This window comes from Psammomys obesus, unplaced genomic scaffold (assembly GCF_907164565.1).
Source record: "Psammomys obesus unplaced genomic scaffold, mPsaObe1.curated_primary_1811, whole genome shotgun sequence".
NCBI classification, from domain to species: Eukaryota; Metazoa; Chordata; class Mammalia; order Rodentia; family Muridae; genus Psammomys; species Psammomys obesus.
The window spans coordinates 10,057,176-10,076,525 of record NW_026596166.1 but is presented as its reverse complement, the minus strand read 5'-3'; the positions used below and the strand labels follow the sequence as shown (position 1 = coordinate 10,076,525).

The following is a 19,350-nucleotide window of genomic DNA, read 5'->3' as shown; positions in this document are numbered from 1 at the left end:
CAGCCAACACTTCGTGTAATATTACAGCTGGAAATGAGAAATCAGGCAGATCCATCGGGAATAGTGATCGCCTAGGAGCCCTGCTAAAACCACCATCACCCAGGTGGGCCGTGAACATGTCCAGGGCGGCATTCCCTGAGAAACGGACTTTTCTAGAATTGCCTTTCCAACTCACTAAACAAAAGATGGAGTGCCAAAAGGAGAATCCACATCCAGAATTACACTCCCTAAAACCCTAGTTTCCAGTAAGAGATTTTGAGTTATGGGAAGACAGAAAAATATAGCCCGTGTGCAGGAAGGCGGAGAGCAGGCAACAGAAACTACCTATGAGAGGGCCAGGATTTAACGAAGCCATCCATTACAAATGTTAGAGGAAGTTCAGGGAACCATGCTTAAAGAGTTAAAAAAAAAAAAAAAAAAAAAAGCTAATCACAAAGGACAACACGAGATCCAATTCGTAGAGCCGCCAAGACAGAAAGTAGAGGAGTGTTTGCCTAAGGCCAGGGTAAAGAATGACTGACTGGACGGGCAGAAATAGCTGGGACTCCACATGGACATGGGGTTTCTTTTTGGAGTGATGACAGTGCTCTAAATGGGGCTGCCCACCTCTGTGACTATACGAAGAACCATTGCATGACGTACTTAAGTGAAAATTGTAAGACATGTGAATTGTGTATTATTAACTGCATCACTTTAAAAAGCAAACCCTAGACTGCAGATTATGGTTCACATCAATACCCTAACAACAGAAGGAAGGGACAGATTTTAGGCCAAGTGAATCCAACAAGTGGCTGATAATTAGTAGGGTTAAATTAATTTTATTATCTCAAACATAATAGCATAATAGCAGTGTTTAAGGCAAGGAGGAGCACATTTCGGTGAGGTCCTTGCCCTGAATCTAATTAAGTCGGCAAAGGAACAAACCTAACCCAGTCACACTACGACAATAAAGCTGCTTAACACACTGCCATGACGGAGGCTGCCTAGACCCACCTATCCCACTCCATGCCAGGAAGCCTGGAGCTGCTGCAGCCATCTTGGCTTCTTCCGCGCACATCTACCCACACATGTGAGGCACTCCCCACATCACCCCGAAACTGATTAGCACATGGCGTCGTGAGCCCCAGGCATACTGCAGGTACAGTAAGCACAGCCAGCACTCGTCTAACTGATGATATTTTGAAGGGGGACGTCCCAGAGAAAACCGTCATGGAGACCCTACTAGGCACTGGCGGGCACGCCGGGGCCGTTCAGCGGCCGCACACCGCCCCGATCCCTCCGCCCGCCGCCCCTTCTAGCGCTTTCCGAGGAACCACAGTCCGCAGTCCCCCCGTCAGCCACGCGCAGGGGCACAGACGCACTTCCCTCTTCTCCCTCCACCTCCCGCCAGGACCGGGGCCCGAGCATGCGCACTGAGTGGCTGGGGGGCCCGCGCGCCCCGCAGGCTCTTTGTGCGCATGAGCCGAGCGGAGGCCAGAGCGGAAGTGGAGCCGCTGCGGGGAGGTGGGGCGGGCGCGCGCGCCGAGGCTGTGCGAGCGGCTGACATGGCGCACTTGGGGCGTCTCCTGGTTCCCCTGGCAGCCCTGGTCCTGTTGCTCTGGGCGGTCCCTGGGGCCCACGGGCGGCGGAGCAACGTGCGCGTCCTCACCGACGAGAACTGGACCTCCTTGCTGGAAGGAGAGTGGATGATTGAGTTGTGAGTGCGGGGCGATGGTGGGGGGTCTTGGTGGGGTCCGCAGCCGCCCCCTCCCTCCAGCGGGACACCTGACCAGCCTGTCTTCCTCGGCCGGGGCTCGGGGTCCCAGCCTCGGCGGGCCCCGAGCTCCAGCGTCGTGTCTGTCTCGGCGTGCACCTGAGCCTCGCCGTTGCTAGGCACCCATTAAAGGATTACGTGCCACATCGAATTCTCTGGAGCAGCCCTGGCGGGTTTGAGGGTGGGATCGGGTGGGGTGAAGGTCTTGGCCGTCTCTGTAGACTATTTTAGTGATCTTTTATAGACATCCGGACTTTAAGTCCCCAGGTTTTACAAACGACGACATTAAACAAAACCTCGCTGTTAGCCTGTCATTAGGGAATTGTTAGGTATACCTATTTGTGACGCTTGAATTTGGGACTTTTTTTATTTGGGATTTTTTTTTTTTTTAAATTGTGAGTGCCAAATACATTAAAATTTATTTTAAAATCTTTCTCTTTTTTTCTCCTTGCTTGCATTCATTTCCTTTTCATCTGAATCTCGTTTTTCCTTGGGCGTGCGTTTTTAATTTAGAGAATGGCTTAAATTGTGACTTGTAGGCCTGTGAGTGGTATTGCGTATGCATCAGTGTGATTATTAATAGGCTCTTTAAGAACGCCAGTTCATCATTTATTATTCGAGCAAAGTCGCTTGTCTTGTGTGATGACTGTACCTCAGCGATGTCGTTCTGCTGCGGTAGTATGGAAACCACCTTTGGCCTTTGTTTTAGATGACAAATTGATGGAATGGCTCATGGTGTTACTAATAGATGGCATTATTGAGACTGGCAAAGGCACCACTACTGAATATTAACTGTTTCCTGGACTCTGCTGGGTACCTTTACCTACATTGCTGTAATTAATCTACGTACTCCTTATAGTAATTAACCATCCTCCACCCCCGCTTTACAGGTCGGCCTGTTCAGATGCTGCTGTGGAAGCTTTGCTGGGCCTTTAGAGTAAATATGCAGGCACTGTTGTTAGCAAGCCTTCAGGAAGATTCTGGCGCTTTTCTATTTTGCGATTATCTTTAGGGTGGCTCATTACAGAAAAGGTGGAAGTGGACATTCTCAGGGGAGGCCCCGGATGAGATCTGTGACACATGAGTCATAAAACAAAAGGAAATGTCTAAAACCTTTATATGGAGGGTAAGGTAGGGAAAATGTTTAGTGTACTGACAACGTGTTACTCACTGAGGTGAATTTTCAGGAGAGGAACAATAACTCATGGTGTTTGGTTTTCAGCCATTGTCATGAATAACTTCAATTGTGCCCATAAGTGGTTTAGTGTTAAAGCAGTAATAATTATAAATATATATAAATTTATATATAAGTTATATATAACATATAAATAATTAAATTTATATAATTATATAAATATATATTATATATATTTACAAAATATAGTCAAATATTACAGGATACTTTTAAACTTTTTGTCTCACTGTAAATGTAACCTCCAGAAGAGGTATAAAGTGGAACAAAACTGACATAGAATATGAAATAAAAACATCCATCTGAAATTCTAGTATCCAGTGCTCCCCTTTCTCCTTGGCTAAAATTTGGGAGTTTAAAGAAGCTCTTTAAAAAGGCATTAAAAAACAACACACTTGATAGTCAGAATAGTCTACCCTTAATTACAAGTGAATTATTTTCTGTAAATCCACTTCTAATAAGCTTTATTATAAAGCTGTTTTCATTGTAATTTTACTGTTAAAGAATTTGGCTTTTGTAGCCAGGTGTGTGTAATCCCAGCACTCAGGGAGGCAGAGGCAGGTGGATTGCTTTGAGTTCGAGGCCAGCTTGGTCTACAAAGCAAGTCCCAGACAGCTGAGGGTACACATAGAGAAACCGTATCTTGGGGGGAGGGGGCAGTTTGTCTTTTGTATGTAACCTGGTTTGTCTTGTTTTACATTCGTGTCTTAGAAGCTTTGTTTTCTTAAAACAGTTCGTGAAAATGTGAAATTACAGAAGTGTTTTGATAGGCCTAGGCTTCGATTTTCCTGGTTCTATAAGCTAAAGCAAATTATGATATGCAATGAAATAGAAAAAAAGACTCTAAGGAAAATCTTGGGCCTGAAAAGATAGTGAGTTTCAGAGCTGTGGTTAGAGTGCTGGTGTCCTTGGCCATTGAATTTGTAAGCTCAGGGCCTTTGGACACAGGTTGACATGGTGCTGGCCTGTGGAGTTTTGTCTACCCTGCTTAGTACTTGTGTGGGGTTAGGGTTAGAGTAATGTTTGTACGTGAGATGCAGGTCCCCAGCTTCGATTGTCGTGAGTGACGTGCCTTCCTGGGGCAATCCTGATGGCGTTCCAGTACCAGCTGTGTACCTGGCTGCAGCTACTTCCCATTTTACCCTGCTTGTAAAACTACCAGTGAACTCTCAAACAAACACATGGTTTGCCATGTTTTAATTAAAAAAAAAAAAATCTAAAGGTTTTGAAAGTGCTATTTGATATGTTAGAAAGCTCTTGAGTATTTAAGAATTTATCCTCAGGCTTCCTTTTTTTTTTTTTTTTATGTGGTTCAGCTCATCACTTGAACATTTCTTGATGTCAGCATTGCCAGCCTCATACTTTCAATTTTTTTTCATCTGCATGAAAGTATCCTGTTTGTTTGTTTCCTTGTTTAACACAAGGTCTCACTCTGTAATCCCTGCTAGGCTTGAACTCAGGAGTCCTCCTGCCTCAGCTTCCTAAATGGGATTACAGGCATGAACCACCTACATGGATCATTTTCTGTATTACAAATATAAACATTCTCCAGAAATTATGCATAAAACATTCTTCAGAGTCAGGCCATTGAAGGTGTGAACTTAAATTTTTAACCATGTTTTATAGTTATGCTCCCTGGTGCCCTGCTTGCCAGAATCTTCAGCCAGAATGGGAAAGTTTTGCTGAATGGGGAGAAGATCTTGAGGTTAAAGTTGCAAAAGTGGATGTCACAGAGCAGACAGGTATCCTAACTCTTGGCTGGTTCTGTTGCTTCGCTAATGTTGTTTATCATATTTTGATAGGTGGTTAATATCACATGTCACCTGCTGCTGTTGCCTGTCACCTGATTCATAGTTTGATACCATTTCCCATTCTTAGCAACAACACTTTCAAGAACAACATTCAAGAACAAACTACCTTTGTTCTTAAATGGCAAATACATTTTCCTCATTTGAGAATTTCTTAAGATTGTTTTTACTTGACTGATCACCACCATTCACTCACAATGTGGTGTAATTAATTGCTCAGGTACTTAATTATTCACAAATAACTTCAGTATTTAGGCTTCATAAATTTTAATTAACTTACGTTCATAAGTGTGTGTTTAAAGTTGCTTTAACAACTAATCTATATTCTCATTGTTGATTACAAATCTCACCTTTAGGTATTTTCTTGTTCTTATTAGCATTTAAATAATTTGAATCAATATTTAAGTTAGCAGTTGTCCCTAATAAAATCTGTTGTTTATTTCTTGTCATTTGTAGGACTGAGTGGACGGTTTATTATAACTGCTCTTCCTTCTATTTACCAGTAAGTATTTGGAGGTTCTTAGTCACAGGAAGGAATACATCATGGTGTAATGAGAGCAATAGGTCTCTGACTTGGATTATATTTGAAGAGCTGAGGTAATCCCATTATAATCATTATAATCGGCAAGGACTTTAGAGAGCTTGCTTTGGTTGTAGTGGTACCATAACTCTTATAAATGACAGTAGATAAATGATGCATAAAATGCTTCTTGTTCTTGGGGGCTTGTAATTGCTGCAGACAGTTATGTTCTCATGAATTGGTGTGGTCCTCTTAAATATAATCAGTACCTGTAGAGGAATTTTAATTCAAAACATGGCTGTTCTGGCAATAGATCACGTCCAAAGACCTTCTAGGTCTGTGTGATCCTGATGGAATACAAACACACCTATAAATCCAGGAGACTGAGGCAGCAGATCTGAGGTCAAGGCCAGCCTGATAAAGAGCAAGAAAAGCTTAGGTCCAGACATGGTGGTATACCTTTAAGGTAAAGATAGTTTGTAGAACGAAACACCCACGTTTGAAAGTGATGTCTAATAAGGTGGCAGAAACAGTGATGAATCAGAGAAAAACTTGACAGAATAGAATATGCCCAACTCTCGTGAAGAGAGAGGAAAGGGGAGCTACTTAGGGCCAGTGAGAGAGAGAGAGAGAGAGAGAGAGAGAGAGAGAGAGGAAGCAGTTTTACCAGGATGGTAATAGAGACAGGTTGCAGAGAGAGAACTCAGGTGAAGACCAAATGAGCCAAGGTATGAGAAGGAGCCTGGAGGTTTGAGCAGATTGCTGGAGATAGTTTGAGGCCAGGCAGAGCAATTCAGAAGACAAGAGAAAAGCCAGATTGAATTAGTCAGCTGGGAGAGGAGTTTGAGCCAGTACAGCTGAGTTGAACCAGCCAGCCCAGAGCTCAGAAAGAACAAGAAAGGGTGAGCTTATTAAGCAGTAAGTCTCAGAGGCTGAAAACATTCTAGGCTTAGGTTAGATTGTACTGAGGCTAGAAACTTCCAGGACTAGGCTCAGGTTGAACCAGGCAAATAAAAGTTCATCTTACAAGTACCTATGAGCCGAGAGTCTGAATAAGTTCTGTGGGAGCTGGGTGGTAGGGAGAAGCCACAGCTGGCCAGAACAGTTCCTGGAGAGCATGAGTTTTACATGAGACCCCAGGAGTAGAATTTTGAAGAAGGCAGGGTAAGCATTCTCCTGAGTGCTCTCAGACAGGATGCACATGGTCTGTTAAACTGGCTGAGAAAGTGCTGTCACACAGACTATACAGGGGTTGGGATAGGACACAGTGCGGCAGCATACACTGGCTTCTGTGAGTTAGAGTGAACAAGTCTTGCCTCTGCCACTGTGACTTTCATTTCTCAAACTACACAGTCTCTAGTCTGTTTACTTGACCTGTACCACAGCGTAATATCTGGTGAAATACCAGGAAGTGCTTCTTTCCTCATTTAGAGTTACAGCAACATCTTCCTCGCTTCTTTTTTTGTCAAACTCTTGGCCAAATTAATAAAAGACAGAAGATGCAAATTGACAAAATCAGAGATGAAAAGGAGAATATAAAAACAAACACCAAAGAAATTCAGAGAATCATAGGGACATACTTCAAAACCTGTGCTCTGCTGGCTGTGGTAGCACATGCCTTTAATCCCAGCACTTGGGAGGCAGATGCAAATTTATCTCTGTGAGTCCAGGACAGCCAAGGATGTACAGAGAAACCCTGTCTTGAAAAACAAAAAACAAAAATCTCTCTTCTACCAAACTGTAAAAGAATTGGATGAATTTCTTGATATATACAAGTTAGATCAAGATCAAATAAACAATTTAAACAGGCCTGTAATCTGTAGTGAAATAATAGTGGTAACTAAATCAACCAACGAACTAAGTTCAGGGCCAGATGAATTTACTACATAATTCAAAAAGAATCAGTACCAATACTTCCTAAGTTATTCCACATTATAGAAAGTGAAGGAACATTTCCCAATTCTTTTTACCAAATACCAAAACAACACAAAGGCCAAAGAAAGAAAGAAAATTATAGATCAGTATCCCTTATAAATATAGGTGGAAGATTCTCAATAAAATACTTGCAAACTGAATTCAAGAAGACATTAAAAAGATTATCCATCATGATCAAGTTGGCGTCATCCCAGAGATCCAGAAATGGTTCAACATATGTAAATCAGCAAACATAATCTACCACATAAACAGACTAAAAGACAAAACCCATCTCATTAGATGCACAAAAGGCCTTCGGCCTTTGTGATGAAAGCTCTAGAGAGACGAGGGATACAAGGAACATACCTCAAAATAAATGTAATTTAAAGCAAGCCCACAGCCAATGTTAACCTAGGGAAAGAACTCAAAGCATTTCTTTTCCTCTAAAATAATCAGGAACAAGACAAGGATGCCCACTCTCTCCATATCTATTCAATATAGCACTTGAAGTCTTAGCTAGATCACTAAGTTAACTGAACGAGATCAAGGGGATATATATCAAAGGAAGAAGGCAAAATATCTTTATTTGCAGATAATGACTTTATGCAGAAAAGATCCCAGAAACTCTACCAGGAAACATCTATTGCTGATAAACTCTTTAAGCAAAGTAAGCATGATAAAACATTAACTCACAAAAGTCAATAGCCTGAGAAAGTCAGGGGGACACTATCAGTAGTCTCTTGGAATAACTAGCCAACAAAGCAAGTGACTTACATAATAAAAACTCTAAGACATGGAAAAAAGACACCAGAAGATGGAAAGATCTCCATGCTCGGGCACTGGTAGAATTAATATCCTACCAAAAGTATTCTACAGATTGAACACAATCCCCATCAGAAGTCCAAAACAGTTGGAAATTTTCACAGAAATTGAAAAAAGCAATTCCTGTCTTTATACAGAAACATCAAGAACCTAGGATAGCTAAAGCAGTCCTAAATAATAAAAGAACTGCTGGAGGTATCACCGCGTCCAATTTTAAGTTTTACCACAGAGCTGTCGTAATAAAGACAGCATGGTATTGCCATAAAACGGACATGTTGATTGTTGGAATTAATTGAAGACCCACAGATAAGTTCACACATGTGATTTTTGACAAAGCAAAAACACTGCAGTAAAGCAAGAATCTTCAGTAAATGTTGCCGGTCAAATGGGATGTCTGTGTATAGAATGCAGATAGATCCATACTTAACTACACTGTACAAAACTCAGCTCTAGATTTATTTTCTTAGGTGTTTTGTTCCTCTTCATCTCAGTTCTTTCCCCCATCTGGTTCTAGTTGGTCTCCTTCTCTCATTCTTTCTTTTCTCATTTCTTAATGTGAACTTACCTGGAATTTCAAGTACTTTTCTTTTAGTCATGTTGTCTGTCTGATCTTTCCTCCCATAATTTCTGTTGAAATTTTACCCACCTTTCAGAAAATGTCAGCTTAAAATGTCACCTCCTTCCAAATGGCCTGCTTGACTAAGGCCTCATCATAGTCTTGATGTAAGTAGGAACTATTGACACTTAACAGATGTGGGAGCCGAGAGAATGCCCATCTGTTACAGAACACCATACGCTGAGAATGTGAGGGCAGGTGGAGGAAGAGTGCAAACCTGACCCTAGTCAGACCTGCCGACATCCCTCACAGGGAAGGACTGTGCCAGGTGTCTCTAGCAGTTTAAAGTAGAATGACTGAGATGATTAAATTAGGACTCAAAGAGCTAGAGAAATTTTAACTTACAGCTTAAAAAAAAAAAAAAGCCTTGATGTTGTATATCAGGCACTATTCTAGTGACTATAGTGATTCATTTAACATGTGTATTACACATGTAGGCTGAAGGGGATTTTTCTACTGGCAGTGTTTCATCATTTTATTATTTGAAAGAATAAAAGCTTATGTTTTTATATGTTTGGGGCTGTGATGCCATCATATGTTCCGGTGCTTTGCTACTGTTTGAAGATTAGGCTTGACTATAAAATGAAAAAATGGTAAAACACATTTCTTCCTGCCAGTTAATATTTACTTGTGATCTTTAGTTGTAAAGATGGTGAATTTAGGCGCTATCTGGGCCCAAGGACTAAGAAGGATTTCATTAACTTCATAAGTGAGAAGGAATGGAAGAATGTTGAACCTGTTTCATCATGGTTTGGTCCAAGCTCTGTTCTGTAAGTATGAGGACTTTCTTACTTGAGAATTAATTGCAGATAATTGTTTCATGTAAGTTAAGCAAGCATACTTGGGTTCTTATGCTGTGTATATTCAGATGTATGTTTACTGTGACCTTTAGGACAGCCACCTTTATTCATATGAGCTCAGAGTAGGCATTTTGTAGGATCACAGCGACAGTATTTTAGCTTTGATTTGGTTGTTTGTAATTGAGAACCTTATACTTTAGAAACTGAGCAGCATAATGGGCAAGGCTCTGTCTTGATCCAATGTTAATGGGATTAAGAGTGTTCAGTCATGTGCTTCCATTGTCAATGTGAAGTGACTGTTCGGGTGGTTTTTCCCTATAACTTTCATGAATAGTGTGTCTGCTCAGTGAATAATGACGAGCTTACAGCTAGAAGGTGGGGACATTCACCATAGCAGTTAGGCTGGAGAATGGCAAGCATGTTTCCTGCCGCACTGGGGAGACTTGGCAGTGTAGACTTGGCTGAGGCCATTGTGGCCCCGTCTTGGTGTGACTGTGTTACTCCTGTCCTTCCCCATGCTCGCCATCAGAAGGTGGGGAGTTGGGATATTAACTGTAAGAGCACAATGCTGTGTGGGTTCTGGGAATGGGAAGAAATCGGCCTGGAGGTATTTGGAAGCAGAAGAGCACCCCTCTGTGTCTCCGGGTGGCAAAACTTCTAATCATCCTTCAGCCCCCAGAACTTGCCCACTGGGCAACCATGCCCTGCTCAGCTCAGAGCCTGGAAGTCCTAGTGCAGATTAATTAGTGCAGACTACAGTGAGGCTTTACATTTCAGTTCCACTTTTGTTTCTCACAGGGTCTTGCTGGATAGCCCAGCCTGGCCTTCAACTTTTCATTCTCCTGCCCCAGCCTCTCAGTTGCTGAGATTACAAGTGTGAACCACACCTGCTTGGCTTTTTAAAGGACACAAGCAACATGAAGGAGAGTGCTTTTCTGTGTTGAACTTAAGAAGCAACTTAATGAGTTGCTCATGACTCACCCCTCCCTCTCTAGTGGAGGAATGTGGCTGCTTTTCAGTTTCTCTGGAATCTTCAGTGCAGAGGCTACCCCTTTTTATTAGTAGACTGAAGAGGGGCTATCCCAGTTCAGCAAGGCTACTGTCCTCACCTCGGCACTTTGGCAGTTGGGGTGGATGGAGCTAACTGTAGGCTTCTGCGTGAAGACGCCCTACGTAGCACCAGTCGTACTAGTTACAGGCACCAAGTTGTAAACCCGATAAACACTTTCTGTTGTTCAAGTGTAAAACAAAACAACAAAGCCCTGCTCATCCAAGCCCCTGCGGTTACCAGTGTGAAAGTAGTTATTTTGACCTCCATGATGTTATGTATATCTCATCAAAGGCTCTCAGGTGATAAATTCCAGCAGAAAAGTCTGCATCTTGGAGAAACCAAGTAGAAGGGAGAGTGGATAGACACAAAGCTGTATGTCTGTTGAATGTTTCAATCCTCTCTTTCAGGATGACAACTATGTCAGCACTTTTCCAGCTCTCCGTGTACATCAGGGTATGGATTAAGCCTTTTCTATCTCAACTATTTCTAACACTTGTTATTAATGAGCATAATTTTAGATATTTCTCTCTGTTTCAGACTAGCCACAGCTATTTTGTTCATGACCTTGGAATACCGGCGTGGGGCTCATACCTGGTCTTTGCTTTCGCGACTGTGTTCTCAGGACTGCTGTTGGGACTTGTAAGTGCTTCATTTTAGAGTACTTTCTACTTAATTACTAGAAAAAATACTTGAAAACATGAAAGCATTGTTAGTATTAGTTGTGTTGCACGCCATACATTAACACTTCTGCTTATTTTGCAGTGTATGATATTTGTGGCAGACTGCTTTTGCCCTTCAAAAAGGCGCAAACCACAGCAACACCCCACAAGTAAGTTGGTGTGTGCGCATGCAAGTGGCATTGGGGCTGGACTCTTAGGGATGCATGTGAGCTGGGCAGGCACTCCCACCGAGCTACACCTGCTGCGCAGCCTACACCGGGAGGTTTTCACTCCTGTAAGAACGTCACAGGCTGCTCTGAGCCTGTGTCAGTAAATGTACATGCTGATCCCTGTCAGCAGTGACATAGGGGAAGGGGAAAATACGTAGTTCACGTAAAATGATGGCCAGATCTCGGAACAGTGTTAGAAACCAGAGAATATCAATATTTCATGTAGTTCATGGGTACTTCATAACACTGATCTCATCGGTTTATTTGACAAATTTACTACATCCATGGATCTATATTTTAAAAGCTAAAAGTTTTCCACTTTTGATACCATTCATTAGGGTGGTGACCACATTTGAAGATTTCCTTGTAGCCAACTAATTTTCCTTTTTTTTTTTTTTGGTAGGATAGTAGGAAAAGCTGATTAAGGGTTAGTTGGTGTTGATGGTGGCCTGTGTTACAAAATTAATTTCCATAATTAGAAACCCTATTCCTTCTTATTAATACTATTCCTGCCACTGTTAAGTTCACTTACCTTTAGCTTAGTGTGCTCAGAACTCTTCATTAGTGTAAGATTAACATAGAAGGCTGTGGCTCATAGTCCCAGAGTTGAAGAAATTCTGTATATTCCACTCTGTATAAAGCTCACTTCTTGACACTTACTGTATTTTCGACATGTCAGTTTTGTTCGAGTGGACTGTCTTTTGCGTGTACAAAACTGTACGATGCTGAATGGTCAGTGGTGTTGCACTTGTTCCAGTAGTTCTGTCTTCATCACATTTGACCCTCTGCAGACATTACCAGGTGTTCTTTGAGGGGACAGTCTGGGTAGGGTACCGCTGTTGTAATCTGAAGTGTTCACTAGTGCCCAACATGAAGAGGTTTGCCAGGTGGTTAGCACTGAGTGTCTTTCTGCAGCTGTCTGCATTTGTGACCTCCCCGTCCCTGTAAGGGGTCACCTAGGATTGGAGCAGTCTCGGATCACTGAATACAGTAAACCTCTTTGGGCCGGCTCTACCTTCTGTATCTGTCTATAACACAGTGCACTTGGAACTTAATTATTGTCTAGACCTCTAAAAAATAGTCTACACATGGGGTGTTCTTACAGTTTCTACATTTTATTGCTTGCAATTGTACCTTAGTAAATTACTTAGTTGAGGGTGGGGAAAGGGGATTACAGTTTTGAGAAAATACCTGGGCAAGAACGCAACTTTTGTAAATATATGATTTTTATTTCTCTGGGCGCTGCAATGGGATAGTGCTAGAGTGTACTTACAGACCGAAAAATTATCAAGTTGTTATAAGATGGCTCTGTTTAGTGCAGTACAATTTACCTCAGCTCTGTCTTCACTGCATTGACATTGATTCATCAGTGCTGGGTTAGCTTTTGAACACGGAGGTAATTAGAATTTGATAAATGAATCTTTTTTTATGAAATCTGCTTAATTCTTTTTGAAACTCTAAACATAAATGCCAGGACTTATGAATCCTTGTATGTTGATTTTACTCTAAAACAAATTTAGTACATTAACAAAAGCACATTTCTGATCTTTAAGAAAAACCATCACCAGAACTTTCTCAACCTCTGAAAAAAGTGGAGGAGGAGCAAGAGGCTGATGAAGAAGATGTTTCAGAAGAGGAAACAGAAAATAAAGAGGGAGCAAGCAAAGACACTCAACAGAGTGGCCTAAGACAGCGCTCTGTGGGCCCGTCACTGGCCACAGATAAATCCTAATTTTTACAGATGTCTTACTATTATGGTTTTGACAAAACAGAAGGTTGATGATCATTGCTCTGTTTCGAAGTGAATTTGACTTATTGTATATACAGTCTAGGTTGTCATTAGGTTGGACAGTTTTCATTCAGGAAATAAAAGCAGTTACGCGTAACAGTTTGAAATATGATTTAAGAATATTATGATGGTTTAAAGTTGCTTAATTCAGAAGATCCTGGTGCCAAGCAGTGAGATTTGTGTTTATATTTAATAATCTGTTTTGTGTAAAATTCAGAACTGCCTTTCCCAAGCTTCGCTTTACTGGGTATTTAAGAAAATTACTTTAGAGAGAGACTTCTCATTTCACATCATTTTTCTCAGTTTCACTGTGTGAAAAAAGGAACATATTTCCCCTAAGTGGGAACGTTGCCCATTGTCTCGAGATGTGTACTTCATTGATAACGCTGTGCTTAGGTAGAGTCCAAAATTTCCTCATAAATTTTGGAGTATACAGCTAACAAAACTACCTTACTTTATAGCTTTCATATCTACGCATTACATTTAGGATATGCTGCTGATTTAAGATGTTTTTATAAGTCTGGCATTGTAATAATTCTTAAGATTGGTGGCCTGTTTTGGTTTCTTGTTCACTTTATAAATTTTTTTTAATTTGCCATGTGTTACATTTTTAAGTCGGATAAAGGTAACAGTATCACTGTTGTGTTTACTGTGGGTGAACAGTACTTTTCTATTGTTTTGAGTTGAAGTTTACTGAGAGAACCATCCAATTGAACTGTTTACTTGAAAAGGTACAAATGTGGCTATACATTCCAGATTTTAAATTATAACTGTTAAGTGATCTTGAAGATTTCTTTGCTTTTCTCTTTTTAATGTGAAGGTGAAATTTTCTGATTTTTAAAGTTTGATGTGGAAAAGCTTTGGCATTTTATATTTTGGAAATTCAAAGCTTAATTTGTTGTAAAATGAAGTCTGCATTCTACTCAAGAAACAGCTATTACTGTGTGTTTTTATTGTATCTCTGTCCTCTACAGTTTCTTGATGGATTTTCTAGTCAGTATATTGCTTTGTTTGAAAATTGTAACATTGTTATGTTTTAAAGACAAATTTCATGTTGTATTCCTGACTGCTAGTACTGTGCATCTCACAAGTGGAAATCAGCAAGATGGACTACATCGATTTCATGTTACAGCAAGGGAAGAGGGTAGCGGGAGACCGTCTTGATGCCTGTAAGGGGGAAAGCTGACTAAGCTCTCAGAATGAGTCATCCGGCCTTTATGGAATAGACGGTTTCTGCGACACTCCCGCCCCTTACATTCTGTGTGAGTCTTAGACTTGCAGTGTTGTGATGTGTGACAGCTTCCTTTTAGGCCTCTCCTTTATAATATTAAATGTTCTGCTGTCAGAGTTTGGATATGTAGTTTGTGGTGGCTTAGAAAAATATTCTAAGCATAAAATAAATGTTTCTAAGCACTTCAGTGATGTTGAAGAGAAGTATGATTTCTTACTTGTTTCTTTTCAGAGCCTGATGTGTCCCAGGCCGGCCTCTTAATACCATATAGCCAAGAGTGACTAAACTAATGTTTCTCCTGCCCCTATTAGCTGAGTGATAGGATTGCAGGAGGACACTGTCACTCTGCCCCCCTGCATGCTGGGCAAGCCCTCTGCCAGCTGAGCTCAGTCTGTAGCCCAGCACTGCTTGCTAAATCACTTGCCACTCAGCAGTGCTTCAGGTCTTGAGTACCTGTGTCGCGACGTGTGGACTTATGGACCCAGACGACAGCTAGGCTGCTCAGTCACCTCAGCATTATGCCCTGAAGTCATTCTGTTGTTTTTAGTGTTTCTGTTGTATCTCTGACATTGTCCGGTTTTTTGATTAGAAAATGCTTTATCGCAGAAAATGGAAAGCATCCTGAAGTAAGGTGTTGGTGTTCTCATAAGCATATGTCATAATTCTCAGAGATCAAGAATCCCAGTAGCCATCTGAGGAATTTGTTTTGATACCACCAGTGCAGAGAACTATGTGGGTTAATTTACAAATGGTTCTGGAATGAGCAATGTGCAGGTAGTGAACTAGAAAATTCTGACCATCCAACCATTTGTAACTCCACCGAAATGCTGTGAAGTCTGGGACCCACTGTTTTTAAATCGTATTTCTGCATAGCCACAGATGCTTTCTACCACAGTTATTTTGGAGTTGTAAGGTGTAGCAAAGTTGCAGTCAACGGTGCTTTTGGCATTACTTTTCTCTGGCCAGCTGTTGGCCTTTTTTTTTTTTTTTTTTCTTCAATCAAGTTGTTAACTTTTACAAATTAAAAATGAGGCCTGGAAGGAGAGAGGTGGCGCCATGATTAGCAGCCTTGCAGAGGACGGAGTTTGTTCCCAGCACCTGCCTATGTGAATGAGCTCACCGCTGCCTCCAGCTGCAGCTCCAGGGGAGGCTGTGCGGCTCTTCCCTGGGTGCCAGCGCTCACAGACAAATAATGAAAAAATAGAGTACCAAAAATCTCAGGGCTCTTAAAATTCCCATTTCGTCAGGTAACAAAACAATGTAAAGACTTTTTTTTTTTTTTTTGCCCACTGACTATTTTATTGTGAATTATAAAAAATTCAAATATTTACTATTGTAAGGTCCACTATGCCCTTTTATTAAGGACTTCTTTTTTAGTTATTAGTGTCAGGGGGAGCTTGTGCACATGAATGCAGGTGCCAGTGAAGGCCAGGAGAGGGTGCATGCCTGGGATCTGGTTTTGAGCCAACAAGAAACAAGTTCTCAGTAAGAGCAGTATGTGACCTTAACTGCTAAGCCATTTCTTCAGCCCCTTGATACCCTGTTTTTAAATATGATAATAGCTTTCTGTCCAAATTCTATCTGCATAAGCATGTTTAATTCGAGGCACTGAGTATAACTGCCGCTGAAAGAGCAAATAATGACAGCTACATTAATGTTCACAAGATTGAGATGTCTGATAGTACTCAAGTATCAGGCAGTATCCAATTACAACTTCAACATAACTTTCATTCATTACAAAATACATTTTTATTAAGCTCCCAACACAAATGAGTTATTTTGGTTTTGAATTAAACAATTAAGTCCGAACTAAAATATGAAAACAAATAGCTTTTATGTAGTGAGAGCGGAAATCTGTGAAGACATTCCGAACAAATGAACATTCTGTCCCATGTAATACTCCTCAGTTTTTAAGGGTCTACCAGGCCAGGCCCTTCGCTGCCTTGGCTCTGTTTTTCCCCCGCTTCTTTTCTCTCTTTGCCTTCAGCCTTTTTCTCTGCCTCTGGTTCATCCACACTGGGTACTGGCCATGCTGGTCTAGAAGAGTCTTTTTGTTTCTCTTAATTTCAATCTCCATTTTTGTGTCATCTTTTTCTTCATCTGCCTTTTCTTCACACTGCATTTTCTCTTGGCAATGTTTGGGTACAACCACAGTTGCTATTTCTTCAACATCTTTCATTAAGGCATCACTGTCAACTTTGAGAATACTTTTAAGTCTGTTGAGCTCCCTTGGGGCATTCTTTTTTCTCTTCAGCACGCATCTTCCTTTTCCACTTACTCCGTAAGCTTTTGGCCATGCTTTACCTGAGAAGCACAAGCACATACCTCGCGCAGGACCCAATGTAAAGACTTTTAAGGTATACTGAGAAAAGCCAGGCTCTTCTAAAGAAAATGCTGTTTGCCCTCACAAGAAGGCTTCTTAGGTAAATAAAAACACTTAGGTCTTTGGTGCTGATCTTTCTACTCTATTGGATGTCACATTTGGATAACGATTACGCTGGATCCCGATAAAACGGCTTCCGTTCACTCAGCCACACAGAGCACGCGAAACCGCCTTCAGCTGCCATGTTGTGGTTTGGTTAAGATGCTGCCCGCTGGTGAGGTGTTTTTGACCCCGGGTTTCGCCCTGACTTCCCTATCCTCTCGCCTGTCACCATTATTAGGCTGTCCTTTATGAGGGGTCCCCCGGAGGAATTGGGTCCCAACTCCACACACCGAGCTGGGGGCGGGGACTGGAGGGTAACGGTGTCTGCAGCAGCGCCTCTTCCCCGATGTCATGGAAACGAGCCTGGCTGCAACATGGCAAGGCGCACTAAAGTCCTTTCTCTGTTCTGCATAAACACTTATTTTTCCAATTATTTTTTTGGATGCACGCATGTTTGTGTGTTAGCGCGCGCGGATTGCGGACGTGGGTGATTGTGTGCTGCTTTGTGTGGGCGTGCGCACGCATGTGTGGGCGTGGTCGCATTGTGGGTGTGGCGTTTCTCTGCCTGTTTCCATATGTGCTAGCGTTCATGCGGTGAAGTTACTCTCCCCGTAGCTCAGTCTTATTCACCGTGGCAGTTTCAATAAAGCCCAGAATCCCTGATGTGAATGTGCCACGGTTATGAATGCTCCGGCGCGCTGAGGATCCCGGAACTGCCTTGCCAGGTTGCGATTTCACAAGTCCTGGGCCCACCCAGCATTCCCCCGGGTTCTGGAAGCCGACCTCCAAGTTGAGCGCATGCGTAAAAGCGACTTAAGTGCTGAGCCAGCCCCACGGCATAATTGTTTTATAAATATTCTATGTGCGTGTGCTCCCTGATTTCATGTCTGTGCACCACGTGTGCTTCGGATCCCCTGGACCCTGGGATTCAAAATGTCGCCTCTGGAAGAGGTCAAAGCGTTCTCATCTCTCCAGCCCGAAGATTGCATAATTTTAAAGGTAATTTTTTTAATGGAATGGCCTGAGTATGAACAATTAAGTGTATGGCGGGTTTTCTATTTATTTGAGACTTAACATAAAAAACGGAGCAATAGTGAACTTAGGTTGAAAATTGATGATATCTATGAGCCAGTTAAATACAGCAAGTCCTTTTTTTTTTGTTCTGTGCAGAGAGAGGATCATACAAGACTCACAAGAATTCTAAGCAGGGATTCTACCAATGAGCTTCAGCAGCTCCAGATTCTCCTATGGCTTAAGGCTGTCTCAATGCCTGAGCTTATGCTCAGGGTTTTAATGTGGTTTTTAAAAAGTGGACTCCCAGCTGGGTGGTACACACCCGTAATCTCAGCACTCTGGGAAGCAGAGGCAGGCGGATCTCTGTGAGCTGGAGGTTAGCCTGGTCTACAAAGCATGTCCAGGACAACCAAGGCTACACAGACCCCCCCCCCCAAAAAAAAGGTAGATTTCCATTCATTGCTACTTTCCTAAGAAGCAAAACTCTGGTGTGGGTAAGTTCAGTGGTTTAGATAAATTATATATATATATATATATATATATATATATATATATATATATATATATATATATAAATTTATAAATTATTTACCAAAAAGTTTTAATTACAGAGAGTATCCCCAGAGATCTCGATTGCTAACAAGTCCTAAAAGCAAATGACTTACATGGTCACATTAGTGAACGCCTCTAATCCCAGCACTGGGGAGGCACAGGCAGGAGGAATCCTTGTTTGCTGCTGTGATGGTGCAAACTCATACAGCCGCTGCGGGAATCCGTTTGGAGATCAGTGTGCGGATAACAGACCTAAGTGTCGTAAACTCACTCTGACCCTTAGAGCCGCAGGGCACCGTCTACACCCGTGGCTTTCAATCTGTGGGTGCCGCGTATCAGATAGGCTGCATATCAGGTGTTTGTGTTATGATTCATAACAGCAAAACTAGTTATGAAATTGCCACAGCAATAATTTTATGGCTGGGGGTCACCACAGCATGAGGGACTTTTTCAAAGGGTCACGGCATTAAGGAGGCTGAAAGCTGCTGCTCTACCCTGTCTTCAGTGATGCTGGTATTCAATCTGGTAGACTCCTACTCCGCTCAGTGTCCTGAGTCTCTTGATTGAGGAATTGTCTGGCCTGAGTGGCACTGTGTAGCTGTTTGTTGTGCTCTGTCCTCCTCCTACCTCTGCCTCTTGTAAGCTAAAAAGACTTGAGGGGGGGAAAGAAAACAGCCAGAATCTGCCTTGAGTACTTCGGCATTCGTTCTCAGCTCAGGGCTCTCTTTACTCTCCTCATTGAGTCATATAATCTGTTCTCTAGGAGCCTGAGATGGGTGAAGCACACAGACCTTGGGTGATATCAGGGACCAGGACAAGGACAAGGATTTGTTTATCAATCTCACAAAGCCCTGTCCAGCTTACAGCAGGGAACCCAATCATCGGTGGCTAGCCTGATTTCTGTCCAAATTTCCCTACTTGGGTTGTCAAATACATTGCTATGCTATGGCGTCACTTATGCATGGTCTAGTCCA

The 19,350-nt window shown here is 42.0% G+C and overlaps 1 protein-coding gene and 1 pseudogene across 1 annotated transcript; one reads left to right on the top strand and one right to left on the bottom strand.

Moving 5' to 3' along the window:
* Nucleotides 1–1,476: 1,476 nt before the first annotated feature.
* Tmx1 (thioredoxin related transmembrane protein 1) lies at nt 1,477–14,572 on the top strand. Its single transcript, XM_055595396.1, has 8 exons — nt 1,477–1,696; nt 4,572–4,687; nt 5,210–5,255; nt 9,267–9,395; nt 10,884–10,929; nt 11,014–11,115; nt 11,239–11,305; nt 12,919–14,572. Exons 1-8 carry the CDS (start codon nt 1,545–1,547, stop codon nt 13,095–13,097), a joined length of 837 nt encoding a protein of 278 aa, XP_055451371.1. The 5' UTR covers nt 1,477–1,544; the 3' UTR covers nt 13,098–14,572.
* Nucleotides 14,573–16,096: 1,524 nt separating this feature from the next.
* LOC129667761 (protein LLP homolog) lies at nt 16,097–16,682 on the bottom strand (annotated as a pseudogene).
* Nucleotides 16,683–19,350: the final 2,668 nt, after the last annotated feature.